The sequence below is a fragment of the Bubalus kerabau genome, chromosome 9 (assembly GCF_029407905.1).
Source record: "Bubalus kerabau isolate K-KA32 ecotype Philippines breed swamp buffalo chromosome 9, PCC_UOA_SB_1v2, whole genome shotgun sequence".
Classification (NCBI taxonomy): Eukaryota; Metazoa; Chordata; class Mammalia; order Artiodactyla; family Bovidae; genus Bubalus; species Bubalus kerabau.
Genome location: NC_073632.1, coordinates 77872655 through 77889384, shown reverse-complemented (window position 1 = coordinate 77889384; position 16730 = coordinate 77872655). Strand labels below are relative to the sequence as shown.

General features: G+C 37.0%; 1 protein-coding gene across 1 annotated transcript in view; it reads right to left on the bottom strand.

Moving 5' to 3' along the window:
• ENPP1 (ectonucleotide pyrophosphatase/phosphodiesterase 1) overlaps positions 1-16730 on the bottom strand; it is an 80900-nt gene that overhangs the window by 25035 nt on the left and 39135 nt on the right. The window contains exons 6-12 of the mRNA XM_055535652.1: positions 15919-16016; positions 13957-14036; positions 12977-13096; positions 10374-10483; positions 7539-7604; positions 7163-7235; positions 4910-5018 (exon numbers count right to left, since the gene is read on the bottom strand). Of these exons, the coding sequence (XP_055391627.1) occupies positions 4910-5018; positions 7163-7235; positions 7539-7604; positions 10374-10483; positions 12977-13096; positions 13957-14036; positions 15919-16016 (656 nt within the window). The remainder of the gene's footprint in view (positions 1-4909; positions 5019-7162; positions 7236-7538; positions 7605-10373; positions 10484-12976; positions 13097-13956; positions 14037-15918; positions 16017-16730) is intronic.

The following is a 16730-nucleotide window of genomic DNA, read 5'->3' as shown; positions in this document are numbered from 1 at the left end:
ACTTTTTAGAAAACAAGTAGCAAATATAATAATTTCAACTGCAAGTCTTTTACAAAATAGTGATGATTGGCAAGTTGCCCTGATAGATTTCAGGGGTCAAATTTTGTTTCATTTGCCCTCTAGCCCCCACAGTAGTTAAAAGTTCAAAAATGTTAGATTAGAAGTTTGAAGATACCTGTGGAACTTTTCAACCCTATGTAGTTCCTATGCTCCCCTTTACCCTATGGGGGAGGGACGTGCTGTCTCAAATAGGAGATATTCAGAGAAGGAGTTTTCTCAATTTCTTAGTCATCAACAGGCGGTACAATTAACAATAGTTTATATGTTGTTATAAATACATAATATAAATATATTTGCCTAATTACAGTTTGCCTAGTTAGGTATGGGTATAAATAAAATATAATAAAGGTATACCTAATTCTATTATAGATCTATACTTAATTAATTTGTATATAAATTAATATGTATGCTATATATACATATTATATATATACTATATAATTAAATATATATTGCAGTAATATAATGTGTGAGTGGCTGATATTAATTGGTATGGATTGATGTACTGTGATATATGTTCTATATACTGTATTATTATATATGTGTGACATGTATTATTGCAGTGCATTGGTTTGTGTTGGTTGGTATTAGCTGTGTACATGTTGTATTGCTGTAGTATATATATTAATTAATATATTAATTATAACGATTAATTCAAGTATATTGATTTATATATATGTCAATAAGTTGATACTTGTTGCCATATATAAATACATATATAAATACATTTTACATTTAGGTATATCTGTATACTAAAATGAGATAAGGAGGTTATACATTTATTATTTAAATTTATACAGAGACTTAAACTAAACATTAGACCTAAATTAACATATCTTTAAATTCATGTTGTTAAAATGTAAATTTTAAAAATTAAATTGACAACTGCTTGACAATTCCTTTGCCATAAAACCCCCATAGGTGTAATTGGGAAAGCCAGACAAAAAATTGGTTTTCTGGCAAAACGGCCCCCTAGAGTGGGTCCATCTTCCCGCTCAAACTAAAAAAGTAGCGGCTTCTTATCCAGGATTGATAGCTACTTTGATATTAAAGGAAAAAAGCGGAACATTGAATTATTTGGTAAAGAGCCATCAGAAATTGTAATTCCATATAATAAAAAACAATTTGATGCTCTTCTAATGTTTGAAAATTGGCAGATTGCTATAGGAAACTATTTTGGTCAAAATTTTTGCATCATTTACCTTCGCATGTTTTGCTAAATTTTATATCCAGACATCCAGTTAATTTTCCTGTCAGATATAAACAATCTCCTGTTCCAAATGTTCAAATAGTTTTTACTGATGGGTCAACAAATGGTAAAGCCTTCATAGTTACTAAAAATCACCAAAAAGTTTTAAAAACACAAAAAACTTCAGCTCAAAGAGCTGAACTAACAGCAGTCATAGAGGCTTTTGCTATGTTTACAGATGAGGAATTTAATCTTTACTCTGATTCTCAGTATGTGGTCAGGCTGATTCCACACATTGAAACTGCGGTTTTGCCTGAAAATAAAACTACCATATTTCATTTGTTAACTAAATTACAACAACAAATTTGGAAAAAAAAATAAAATATTTTTCATTAGACATATTCGGGCTCATTCCGGATTGCCTGGCCCTTTAAATGCCTTTAATGATTTGGCTGACTTGTTAACCAAAAATACAGTGGCTGCTGTGATTGAGGAGGCCAGAGCCTCTCACTCACTTCATCATCAATACACTACTGCTTTAAGATATCAATTCCAAATTCCCAGAGAGACTGCTCAAGAGATTGTGCGTTCTTGCTTACACTGCCCCACTGTTTATAATAGTCTACCTATGGGAGTTAATCCTCATGGTCTCAAACCTAACGTACTCTGGCAGACAGATGTAACTCATGTCTCTTCATTTAGAAAACTGTCTTTTGCTCATATAACTGTAGATACCTTTTATCACGTTATTATTACAACTGCTCATACCGGAGAGACAGGTAAAGATGTGATACAACATCTCTTTACTTGTTTTTCATATTTGGGCCTGCCAAAAACTTTAAAAACTGACAATGCTCCTGCTTACACTTCTAAGTCTTTTCAAAAATTTTGTATAAAGTTTCAAATTAAACATAATACAGACATCCCTTATTACCCACAGAGACAAGCCATTGTTGAAAGAACACATCCAACATTAAAAATCCAAATAATTCAAAAAACTAAAAGAAGGGGAGTTTAAGTATAGTTCTCCCATCAAATCTTGCAACATGCTCTTTTCGTAATAAATATTTTAAATACTGATTCAGCTGGAATTACTGCAATGCTTCCCATTGGTGCCTGGAGCAATTAAATGCAAAACCATTAGTCAAATGGAAGGCCCTCTCAGGACAATGGAAGGGTCCTGACCCATTATTAACTAGCGGTCGAGGATGTGCGTGTATTTTTCCACAGAATGCAGATTCTTCAATTTAGACAGGCTGATTCACCATGTTGCAGATCCCCAGACATCCAGTTCCCCCATTGCTTCGATCGCAAAAGAGGAGCCCACCAGAAGGGGAGGCAAGATAAACATCGAGATCCCGGCGGGACCGACGGGGCTGCTGCAGCCCGAACTCCAACCAGAAAATAATTCTACTTATTCTGTTTTGGCTTGTCTACCCTCTCCTTATGTTTTTCTCTTTACCAATGATTCTGGAAAACTTAATGTACATGTGACTTTAAACTGGTGGACCCAATGTAGTGACCTGTGAATAATGTATGCTCTCATCTTACTTAAACCCTCAATATAATGTTTGCTCCTTTGTAGTGTTACAATGTCCACCTTATCTTATAATGTAACCACTTATTGATATAACTATAGTCTTGCTGTATTACAACAACTTCAGGATTTAATGCGATTGTGACGGTTTGTGGGCTTACTTATTTTAGGAATATCAGCTTTAATAACCGCAATTACTTCTGTTACTGTGGCAGGAATATCATTGAGTCAACAAGTGCATACTGCCCAATATGTTGATACCATGTCTAAAAATGTTTCACTAACTCTAACAACACAGGAAGCTATAGATAGGAAATTAGAGATGAGAGTAGACGCCTTAGAAGAGGCAATAATGCATATTGGGACTGATTTACAGGCTTTAAAAGTGAAAATGGCTTTGTCTTGCCACGCTGATTACCGGTGGATATGCGTGACATCTTTAAAGGTAAATGAGACAGATTATGAATGGAAAAAAATCAAAAATCATATCTCAGGTATTTGGAACAGCTCTGACATTGGCCTGGACTTAGGGAAACTTCATAATCAAATACAGACCCTAAAACACTCTTGACTGGATTTTACCGCAGCTAATGACTTTTTTCACACTTTCTCTAACTTCATTTCAGGAAAAAACATTCTGTCTAATATCCTTGGATACATCGCTGCTGGTGCTTTAATTTTGCTTCTCATATTCATTCTTCCTTGTATTGTCAAGATTCTTCGGCAGAACATTCAGAAGCTCGCGACTGAGCTGCATCTGGCTGTTTTAAGAAATAAAAAAGGGGGAGATGCTGGGAGCCGGCATATTGCATATTGAGTGAGGATCTGTAATAGCTCAACTGGAATTCTATCACTGCCTGGAGCCAGCGCGAGGAACTCCGCCCATGACAAAGGTCATGAGGAAGGAGGCTCGGCATACGCAAAGGCGGGATCGAGCCTCAGGAGTCCCCCTGGAAATTCTCGAGCATCTACCCCCAAAACCAGAGTCTGCCTACTTTCTGCTTTGTGCTTTCACCTACACCTCTGACTTTACGGGGGGCTGTCCCCCACTACCTCTCTCTGAAAAGAGAGTTAGCTTACAGCTCCAGTTAATAATTCCTGGATGTGACAGTGTTTAACCTACAAACTCCTTTGGAAATCCTCTAGCCTGCCTGAATAGGTTTTTCTGGCCACATGTGATTGTTCAGAGCCTCCCAACTGTGAGAGGCAGGAGATGTTCTAAACTGCCTAAACACAGATTCCTTTGAGTAGTTAAAAGATTGATTAGAAAATGTATTGGTGAAGGGTTTTTCACTTGTTGGGCCAATGTTTGCTGCTAAGTCTCCATACTCCTTACCTACTGTGTCTTTGGCAGTGTATTGATTGATATAATGGGTGTATAGAAATGTAAAATGCCGCTTTGTCCAATGCTTTTTGGAAGGCTGGCGCCTGACTTTGGAATAATCACCTTTAGAGAAAGATAAGTTTCTTAAAATGTTAACAGGCCTCCGGGCCAGAAGATGATGTCAATCACCTGAACTTTTGCATATGATAAGTTTGCAGGAAGAAAGCCTGGCTTGCTGCATGACTCTACCCCTTCCCCCATTATCCTCTATGCATACCTTAAGGTATAAAAACTGCTTTGGAAAATAAAGTGCGGGCCTTGTTCACTGAAACTTGGTCTCCCCATGTCACTATCTCTCCCAAATTCCGGCTGAGCGTCCATCTGGAGCGTGGATGTCCTCTGCGACCATTTATTTGCCTGGGCTTCTAAGACCCACTCGAGAAGGTGTCTAAGGTGGGGCACCTTCCGCTATTCGAGAGGGCGCCTGCGGCCTCCGTGGTCAGAGCTAACCTGGTGTCACGGGTTATATTGATTTTCCGCGTAAACCAAGCCACTCAGCTTCTTTTCTCCACTGAATTTTCCTACTGAGCTATCCTTATTTCAGCCGCTTTTTTCCACTGAATTTCCTCACTGAGCCATCCTTATTCTATTACTCTTTGTATCCTTAATTAAAGTGTAATTAAGCAGTTATTCCCTGACCCTCGCCTAGCCGTCTCTCCTTCGAATACCCTGGATCAGCCAAGTCAACTTTTGGAAGCTCCATTTAACCTGAAGGATAAATGAAATAAACCCAGGTTACCATGATCTGAAATAAGGATGAGGTTCAAGCATCTATGCAAGTTCAGCTCCTTCAGACCATCCATCAGCATGCCAACTATGTTATCAACCCTCTGCAAAGCTCTGATGACCTAAGAAAGGGAAACAATCTCATGTCACGCAGTTAAAAGTATTCACGGAATGCTTCTTAGAGTTCTGTGTACTTAATTTTTTAAAACTAGAACTTCTAGGAATAAAGCCCATTATTTCCAAACAAACTGCATTATTTTGCATACGAATGTCACAAGGACACAGAATGGCATATGGTTTTGGCAAACTGCCTTTGATATTTCTCTCCTCCTCTGTCCCAGCAAAATCACCCGAGGGAAATTCTTGTGCAGCTTTACCTATAGCAAACCAGTCTAATCTTTACTTATAGTCTGTGTATTTTACTCTATTACGAAACACGCTCTTTCAAATGATCTCACATTGACTGAAAGATATCCAAGTACATGGACTGGAATTTTTAAGTATTAAGATAAAGTAGGTTTTGATGAGTCAATAATACTAGCATTTAACCAAGTTTATAAATTGATGAATATGATTTAAAAAGCAATGGACTGGACCCTGAATGAAGATGAATCAGAAAAGCAGTTATGTTGAGAAATCTTTCAATTCAGTTCAATTCAGTCGCTCAGTCATCTCTGACTCTCTGCGACCCCATGAATCGCAGCATGCCAGGCCTCCCTGTCCATCACCAACTCCCGCAGTTCATCCAAACTCATGTCCATTGAGTCAGTGATGCCATCCAACCATCTCATCCTTTGTTGTCCCCTTCTCCTCCTGCCTTCAATCTTTCCCAGCATCAGGATCTTTTCAAATGAGTCAGTTCTTCACATCAGGTGACCACAATACTGGAGTTTCAGCTTCAACATCAGTCCTTCCAATCAACACCCAGGACTGATCTCCTTTAGGATGGACTGGTTGGATCTCCTTGCAGTCCAAGGGACTCTCAAGAGTCTTCTCCAACACCACAGTTCAAAAGCATCAATTCTTCTGCACACAGCTTTCTTTATTATCCAACTCTCACATCCATACATGACTACTGGAAAAACCATAGCCTTGACTAGATGGACCTTTGTTGACAAAGTAATGTCTCTGCTTTTTAATATGCTGTCTAGGTTGGTCATAATTTTCCTTCCAAGGAGTAAGCATCTTTTAATTTCATGGCTGCAGTCACCATCTGCAGTGTTTTGGAGCCCAAAAAAATAAAGTCAGCCACTGTTTCCACTCTTTTCCCATCTATTTGCCGTGAAGTGATGGGACCAGATGCCACAATCTTAGTTTTCTGAATGTTGAGCTTTAAGCCAACTTTTTCACTCTCCTCTGTCACTTTCTTCAAGAGGCTCTTTAGTTCTTCACTTTCTGCCATAAGGGTGGTGTCATCTGCATATCTGAGGTTATTGATATTTCTCCTGGCAATCTTGATTCCAGCTTGTGCTTCATCCATCCCAGGGTTTCTCACGATGTACTCTGCATATAAGTTAAATAAGCAGGGTGACAACATGCAGCCTTGGCGTACTCCTTGTCCTATTTGGAACCAGTCTGTTGTTCCATGTCCAGTTCTAACTGTTGCTTCCTGATCTGCATACAGGTTTCTCAAGAGGGAAATCTTTAGTGAACAGAAAAGTAATACTGGTCTTAAAATTTATATGATCTTATAATCCATTACAAAATGATCCTTAGACTTACTTGTAGCCAAACTGACCTAGAGATGGATCTTGATAGTGAAAGAATAAAAATTATACTAGCATCTGGCCAATTGTTTAGACTAACACAGAGGTATGGGAAACTTCCCTCAGTCTGGTGATGTCAGGACTGCACTGTCGGCCATGCATCTCCCACCTCTAAGAAACAGATCTCTGCTTCTCTGCTGAGCTGATGGACAGAATCAAAGCCAGGGCACACAGCGTTGTTAACTACACTGAAGCCACTGGAGATAGGTTTTGCTGGAAAGAGTACAAAGGGTGGAGGGTGACAGGTCTCATTTGAAATTAAAAATACAGAATTTAACTCATCATTTGTTCAATTCAGCACCGTAGATAGTGTAAAATCAAACAATGCTCCCAGTTCCTTTTGATTAAAGTGCATCTTCTTGGTTTAATAGAAATGTCCTTAATACTCTTTCCAGAAATCATGGATTCTTATAGAATGATCAAGAAATTTGCTTCAAAGCAAGGTTCAGTTAGATGCTACCAGGTTTAATGAAAAAAACCACTGGTAAAAATGTACTTACTTCACTGCTGACTGGTCCGTAAGAGTGACCCGAAGAATCTGGTTCTTCTAAATACAGAGTGTAAAAGTGTGGTCTAAATCAAACAGTATCAAAATGTAATATTTTACGAACACATTGTAAAACAGAATAGAAAGAACAATTCAACAAATGATAGTGAATAAAAGTTATACAGCACTGGGGTAACATTTCTAAAAATGCTGAGAAATAATTTACATGTTTAGAATTCTTCGAAACGTGGCTGTAATAGTCACTAAAAATTCATTTGGATATAAAACATCATAGCCAATAGCAAAATTTTCTGTCATCTATTTAAAATATTCAGACATTTTTATAAAACAAATGAGTATCTTATGGTGGAAATTAATCATCTACATACCTTTCATCTTTAGGAAGCTGTAGCCACTTAAGAATAGCTAAAATTCTTTCTTCAAATGGTACTGAACTAAAATGAAAGATAAAATGAAACAAATATGTGACAAGTGTTAGGGTTTAAAATATCAATGTGTGTCTTACTGAAAACTGCATTCAGAGAGATTAAAACAATTCAAGACATCAAATGTGTTTGAAGCAATGTAAGAGTTTCATCTGGAAACTTAAAATTGTTTTCCTGACCTAGGAACAAACATTAAGTTTTTACACATATGAAAGTTGTTCATTATTATTCAGTTACCCAGTCATGTCTGACTCTTTGCAACACCACAGACTACAGCATGCCAAGCCTCCCTGCCCCTCACCATCTCCCAAAGTTTGCCCAAGTTCATGTCCACTGCATCGGTGATGCCATCCAGCCACCTCATCCTCTGATGTGCTCTTCTCCTTCTGCTCTCAATCTTTCCCAGCATCAAGGACATAAACGAGTCAGCTGTTTGCATCAGATGACCAAAATACTGGAGCTTCAGCATCAATCCTTCCAATGAGTATTCAGGATTGATTTCCCTTAAGATTTACTGGTTTGATCTCCTTGCTGTTCAAGGGACTTTCAGGAGTCTTCTCCAGCACCACAGTTTGAAGGCATCAATTCTTTGCCATTCTGCCTTCTTTACGGTCTCACAAGCATACACGACCACTGGGAAGACCATGCTGCTGCTGCTAAGTTGCTTCAGTCATGTCCGACTCTGTGCGACCCCACAGACAGCAGCCCACCAGGCTTCCCCGTCCCTGGGATTCTCCAGGCAAGAACACTGGAGTGGGTTGCCATTTCCTTCTCCAATGCATGAAAGTGAAAAGTGAAAGTGAAGTCGCTCAGTCGCCTCCGACTCTAGCGACCCCATGGACTGCAGCCTACCAGGCTCCTCTGTCCATGGGATTTTCCAGGCAAAAGTAACTGGAGTGGGATGCCATTGTAGCCTTGACTATATTGAACCTTCTTTCAACAGAGTGATGTCTCTGCTTTTCAACACTGTCTAGGTTTGTCACAACTTTCCTGCCAAGAAGCAATCATCTGATTTCATGGCTGCAGTCACCATCTGCAGTGATTTTAGAGCCCAAGAAGAGGAAATATGTCACTATTTCCCCACCCTCCCCTTCTATTTGCCATGAAGTAATGGGGCTAGATGCCATGATCTGTTTGTTTGTTTGTTTGTTTGTTTTAATATTTAGTTTTAAGCTGGCTCTTTCACTCTTATCCTTTACTCTCATCAAGAGGCTCTTTAGTTCCTGTTCACTTTCTGCCACTGGAGTGGTATCATCTGCATATCTGATGTTGTTGTTTTTCCCGCATATCTTGATTCCAGCTTGTAACTTATCTAGCCCAGCATTTCTCATGATATGCTCAGAGTATAGGTTAAACAAACAGAAAGTTTGTCAAAAAAAATGAAAGTTGTAGTTGGGTCTAAAAATTTGCTTCCCATTTTCTACCTGAGGATTTTATTTCTGTACCTCAAAATAGGAACTGCCATGTCATGAATAACCCACGTGTCAAATCAATACTCTTTAAAGGGGACCTCTTTGGTGGCTCAGATGGTAAAGCATCTGTCTACAATGCGGTAGAGCCAGGTTCGATCCCTGGGTTGGGAAGATCCCCTGGAGAAGGAAATGGCAATCCACTCCAGGACTATTGCCTGGAAAATCCCATGGACAGAGGAGCCTGGTAGGCCACAGTCCATGGGGTCGCAAAGAGTCGGACACAACTGAGAGACTTCACTTTCATGAAGATGAACTCACTCATTGATGACTCTCAGTAAAATTGGAAACGGACACTTGTTGGGCAGACAGTTCTCCAGGCAACAGTTTCTGGGCAGAATTAATGACATCTTCCTCTGGGCAAAATATTTTGTTTACAGGTCTCCATCAGAGTGCTTGCCCAACCCCAAGTACACTACGTTGTTCCTTGAGAAGGTTTCTATCAGAACTTGAGAGGCCAGAGAACGTGTATCACTACTCTGCAAAATTCTCCAGGTCTAAGACAGTGCCTGGTGCACAGAATCTCAATTACCATCCATGGAATGAAATTAATGGCAAATAACAAGGTGCTTATATGAACCACAAAGAATCAACAGTAGCCTAAGGTTACCAAAGAAAATATGCATTTCTTGTTTGGAATTTATGAACTTTCCCTTTCGTCCCTCAAATACACTATTGTATTGGTTTTATGACATAAATTCCCCAAGTATAAGCCAAATTATTTTGCTAGTCTCACTAAAATAATCCAAAGGGAGTTTTCCAGGAAAAGAGTTGTGTGTTTTGTTTTGTTTTTCCACAATACCACACAGATTTTGAATATTACAGGGAGATTACTCTAATCAGTTCCGCTATAGATGGAATGTTTAAAAAAGAAGTTTGAAAATGCAAATCTAGAGGTGCCATTAATATCTTCTTTCAAATAGTATTTTTGGACACCAAAGGGTCACTCCTACCTATGTCCCTTTTAATACTTTCAGCTCCTTCTCCTAGTTCTTTCTTCCTGGAGTGAAAATATTCAGGACCCCTACTTTCACCAAGACTTCAATTCTTATTCCTATCCAAATATCTGAACACAAACTGCAACATGTTACCACCAGTGCTTTCTAGAAAACCTCCAGGAAAAAAAAAAAAAAAAACCTCATCTAGTTTTACTATCTACCATCCATTTAAAACTCTTTGAAATAGAGTTCTTATTTTGATAGGTCTCATTTTTCAGATAACATATCATTCAAATGCTAGAACTCAGGCTGTGATAAGAAAATAAACTGTTCTGTGTTATAGGTCCTAGAAAAAGTACAGTTATACATACGCATTATAGATTTTATAGACGTCTGGGAAAATTCCATTGATTTTCACATCTGATCCTGGCCAAAAAAATGTGCCTGTCTTCAGGCCTTGATATTTAGCTGTCAGCCAAATCTGGAGAAGACAGAGAAGGAAAATTAGGAAATTATGTAAGCACTGATTTCTTAGGAAACTGGGTTCACACAACTGCCAATGCTTTCCTCTCAAATGCTAGAAAGTTTTGATATCAATAAGCTCCAGCAGTTAGACTACAAAACAACCATGTAATGTGACTTTGAACAGCAGCAAAAAGAAATTAAATAATCAGAAATTAAATTAACTTAAAGAATATAAACAATTGGTAACTCCTGCAACTTTTATAGACTTGCTTCTACTTAATAAGCTTCTGTTAAAAGAAAAAAAAATCACAAGAAAAGAAAAATTCACAAATATACATATTTTTAACTTACTGACATATTTTGATTATGTAACTTAATATTTATTGAGCACTTATTATTGCCAGTTACAGTTCTAAATGGTACTCCTATAAGCAACTTAGATTATTAATTTAAATAATCATCACAATAATTCTATGAGGTAGTTAACAGAATTATTTACAGTACAGAAAACTGAGGCACAGAAAGAATACTTGCTGAAAATTCATGATTTTAAATGTCAAAGCTAAAAATCTAAATATAACTAAATATAAAAATATAAATAAAATAAAAATATAAAATATAAAAAAATAAAATAAAAATAAATTTAAAAATCTAAATATAACTTGCAAATTAACATCATTCTCTTTTCTTCCTAAAAGAGATATCAGATCAGATCAGATCAGTCGCTCAGTCGTGTCCGACTCTTTGCAACCCCATGAATCGCAGCACGCCAGGCCTCCCTGTCCATCACCAACTCCCGGAGTTCACTCAGACTCACGTCCATCGAGTCAGTGATGCCATCCAGCCATCTCATCCTCTGTCGTCCCCTTCTCCTCCTGCCCCCAATCCCTCCCAGCATCAGAGTCTTTTCCAATGAGTCAGCTCTTCGCATGAGGTGGCCAAAGTACTGGAGTTTCAGCTTTAGCATCATTCCTTCCAAAGAACACCCAGGGCCGATCTCCTTTAGAATGGACTGGTTGGATCTCCTTGCAGTCCAAGGGACTGTCAAGAGTCTTCTCCAACACCACAGTTCAAAAGCATCAATTCTTCGGTGCTCAGCCTTCTTCACAGTCCAACTCTCACATCCATGCATGACCACTGGAAAAGTCATAGCCTTGACTAGACGAACCTTTGTTGGCAAAGTAATATCTCTGCTTTTGAATATGCTATCTAGGTTGGTCATAACTTTCCATCCAAGGAGTAAGCGTCTTTTAATTTCATGGCTGCAGTCACCTTCTGCACTGATTTTGGAGCCCAGAAAAATAAAGTCTGACACTGTTTCCACTGTTTCCCCATCTATTTCCCATGAAGTGGTGGGACCAAATGCCATGATCTTCGTTTTCTGAATGTTGAGCTTTAAGCCAACTTTTTCACTCTCCACTTTCACTTTCATCAAGAGGCTTTTTAGTTCCTCTTCACTTTCTGCCATAAAGGTGGTGTCATCTGCATATCTGAGGTTATTGATATTTCTCCCGGCAATCTTGATTCCAGCTTGGGCTTCTTCCAGCCCAGCATTTCTCATGATGTACTCTGCATAGAAGTTAAATAAACAGGGTGACAATATACAGCCTTGACGTACTCCTTTTCCTATTTGGAACCAGTCTGTTGTTCCATGTCCAGTTCTAACTGTTGCTTCCTGACCTGCATACAAATTTCTCAAGAGGCAGGTCAGGTGGTCTGGTATTCCCATCTCTTGCAGAATTTTCCACAGTTTATTGTGATCCACACAGTCAAAGGCTTTGGCATAGCTAATAAAGCAGAAATAGATGTTTTTCTGGAACTCTCTTGCTTTTTCCATGATCCAGCAGATGTTGGCAATTTGGTCTCTGGTTCCTCTGCCTTTTCTAAAACCAGCTTGAACATCAGGAAGTTCACAGTTCACATATTGCTGAAGCCTGGCTTGGACAATTTTGAGCATTACTTTACTAGCGTGTGAGATGAGTGCAATTGTGCGGTAGTTTGAGCATTCTTTGGCATTGCCTTTCTTTGGGATTGGAATGAAAACTGACCTTTTCCAGATATCAAGACTATTCAAATAGACCTTTTAGAATTGTTGTGGCAATTTTTAAAAATTAAAAAGGAGAACACATCTAAATCACAATCAGGGACAATATTCTAAGTCAGCAAATGCAAACAGTCATAGTTTACTCCTGAAGCAACAATTAGCTTTGTGTAGATCAAAATATTACCCCCAGAGTACTACTCTTTGCTACTAGAACAAAAAGGTATCATTAAGCAGAAAAGAAAATTGGCTCAGAATAACCTGAACCCTACTCTGGAATAAAATATACAAAGATATAAACTATATTTTGAGTTATCTGCATTTACCTTTATTTGCATAAGGATTGCACAAACACAGTAGATTAAATAGGTTCTTAAAAACTCCAGGGGATCTGTCATTTTACTCTGATAGAAACATATGAGAATAATAAAAAATAATTTTAATAGCTAAATTAAATAAACAACTCACTGGTTCTCCTTTGTACCACTCTGGGTTAAATTTCTCTTTGCTTTTAAGTGCGAAGTAAGCGTTCATTTGGGGATCATAAATATTATTGTCAACGATGCCATGGGATTCCGGATAAAGTCCCTAAAAAATATAAAATACAAGTTTTATGCAAGTTGTGAGTTTTTAATGTTAAGGTTACAGAACAAAACCATCAGAGAGAAATACACAACTGAAGCTACAAGGAACTTAACCTAGCTTAAGAAGAGAAGAACAAAACACCGCATATTATCAAAATACAACCAACTACTTAAGATTTTATGTAGTACTTGTGTTTTAATTTATGTAATAGGAGAAAATAAATTAGGAACAGTAGCAGCCTCTTAATTTTGAAAAAAGTACTGAGATGTCCTTTTGGATTGCTCAGTGAAAAGTTTCTGCATAACAAAATCCTTTTTGATTGGGTTCAAGAATAGCTTGTACCAGTATAAGTCAAAGTATTAATTCTGTGGCCTTAAGGCCTAATGAATTCTACATTTTTTTTTTCTGGATCCAAATTAAATCTGAAAGTGAAACAAAAAGAGAGCTGTAATCACATCTAGAGTCAGGCAAAGTGTTTTGCTTAGACTCATACATTGAAATGATTGGAAAGACGGCTGAGGACCTGTGAGAGCAATCTGGGGCTCAAATAAAGTAAGCTAAAAACTAATCAGAAAGAACAGAACCTAAGAATCCTAAACTGAAAGGGAATTAAGAAATCATTTCTTGGGGTCTTCAATCACCTCTTTTCACATATGGGAAATCGAGACACAGAAGGTAAGGTAACTTCCCAAGGTCACAACGGGTTAATAGAAGAATAAGAACCAGAACCTGTTTTCCTGCTTAACTACACAATGAAAAAGAAGGTGTTTTTTTCCTGATCTGAAATCTGATTATTCTCTTGAAAAATGTTATATTTACATCTCACTTTTGTGGACATATAAAAATTGAAATGCAGAGCTTACTGTGACAATGCTGTAGTGATTGGGGAAAGTTTTTGTTGGATATACTGGTCTCATGTTTTTAGTATATGTCCCACAGGTTTCTACAAGGGGAAAAAAAGATTGTTATTAAATACAACTGACAATCTGTTTCCTTCATTTAGTGTTGGTTCCACAGACTTCTAAGTAGTACTAAAACATGAATCCAGAAGGGATTTACAACCATATAAAAATTCAGGGTGAATTACAAAGCCACATTGTGGATTCAAACTCAATGATGAGAACTAGTTTTTCTTCTTAGTTAAAAAAAAAATTAAAATAATTAATCCAATGGAATATTTACCTCATACTTACTAATAACATTAAGTTCCAGATGGACCATAATGATGCTTGCTAGATCTTTGCTATTACTTGGTGGTAATATATCTAAATACAAGATGTAGTTTTTAAAAAAACAAATAGCCAAAACAAAACTACCAACATCCATAGTAGCTAACTCAGCAAAATGAAAACAATAATGAAGCAGTAGCTAGGAGGACAGTGTCCCACCCCAAAGTCCAAACCAGTTAACTCTAGACAAATTCAACACTGCTTTAATGATTAAAGGCATCTTCTGGCTTCAAGTATTAATACAAAAACAAAAACAAAAAAAACAAAAAACAAGAAGGACAGAGTCAAACTGTTCCTGATTTAGCCGTAGTGTCACATCCCTTGTCTGCCTCTACCACGGAAGGAACATATAACTAATAATTCTAGCATTTCAATACCTCATACCTGAAAGTGTTCCTCAGGCTGGTACATGTCTCTCTATCTCACTGCATTCCAAACAGTTCAGAATTACAGGCTACACTTCCTAATTACCCAAAGCAAGGACTTAAGTTAACTATGCATTGAGTTCCTTTCCACTTCACATATAGGTACCTAAGGCTCCTTAATTCTGAACTCAGGATATTGTATTTGATGCTATGGAAACAAACTTTCCTCCTGATGATAACAAAGGGCCAGATGCAAGCTTCAAAGCCCGTGAGCCTAGCTGATAAAACAGAGTCTTTCTTGTCCATGTAAGCTCTTTCCTAAAGACTTTTATGTCAAATGATTATTTATAAAAACTACTTTCTTCCCAGTAGAAATTAAAAATTGAAATTTTTAGAAGTTCTCCAAATATCAGTTTCTTACAAAAGAAGTACAATAAATGTAACTATGTGATTATGGAGAGTGATTTTGACATTCAAATATTCAAGTCCAGTAAATAATGTCCCAGAACTCCAGAAGAACACTAAAATAGTGAATTTACTTATCTCCATTTCAGTCCAGTATTACACTGTGGCTATTTAAATACTGATCACTGATAACAAGCAATGTTCTTCAGCTTTTATACCCATATTTAATTTTTTATTTTTTCAATAACAACGATACGAGTGATAACCATATTACTGGTGGTTAATGTGATTTAAAACTTTTGCATTCGTACTAAGAAAAGACTATTCTACTACTGCATTACTAACTTATATAATAATCATTTAATTAAGGCTTTAATTGAGATAAAGAAATTGGAAGGATGCCTCATGATACTAAAGGATAAATAACAAGTAAATAGTCTATGTCTGCACTACTAGATTCATATAAGAAATACCTTCAGTTTTTGAAATTCTACTTTAAGATGTAGTCATATTAGATAAATAAATATATAAATAGTTTGTCCACAAAATGAATCCAAAAGTCTAAGAAAAAAAAGTATGCCTTATCCTTAACATCTGTAACCAAGGAATAAAAATCCTAAGATAATCATTATTATCTTAGAGTTGTTTAAACGGCAGTTTTAGAACAATTATAATATTAAAGACTAGGTCCTTATCACTAGGGTTTAACTCTTTTACAACAGAGAAGTTTGGTAAAACAGATTCTGCCGTATTTTTCAAAAACGAGACTGCCTCCTCAGTCTACTGACGCTGGGGCACTCCAACAGTGTACTCTGAAGTTACTCACTCAGCTTGCTAAGAACAGGAAGAAGTCCACCCCAAGTGTGCAGATATTCTGCCCTGAAACCATCCAAAGAAAATAAGAGGGTAGGAGGTGTTTCAAACCTGGGTAATGAGAAAGAAAGAAAAAAAATGTGTAAAGAAGAAAGAAGACACAGATCCAGTGAACATTTTCCACTGAGGTAGGGATGTAATCTAAGGTAAACTAACAAGCTCAACAAGCATCTTTATAAAGAATATTTTAGAAGTGCTTATATTCATATATATGATTTTGTATTTCATCATGTACATTATCAAATAGTACTGATTGAGCACTCACACCATTTTTAGGTACCATACAGAGACCATCATTTATGGTCCCTGCTATTCCAAAAGCTAGATGAAATGCAACCAAAATGCAATATTTCTCCAATTTGCAAGAGAATAAATATTAACAAACAGCATATTCTAAATTGTGTTCTTGTTTCTACCAGGACAGCTTTATAATGTTTAACAGTTTGGAAAAATCATTATTTTAAACATATAATATATTTCTGAAGATTAATAATTCAAATTATATAGATCTCAAGTGGAACAAAGATAAACATGTCTAACTGTCATCAAATTTCCACTTTTCGAATTCTACACAAACCTTTCCTGATGACCTTAGAAACATAAGGTATTGTATAAAACACTTTAGACCAAAAATAGAAAATACAAATTATAAAAATTATGTAACATCTTCTCATAGACATGTTATCCTGAAAATACATAAGTGAATCAAAAATTTTTTTAAAAAAGTTGTAATTTGTTATAAGTTCAACTTGAAAAACTTCAAAT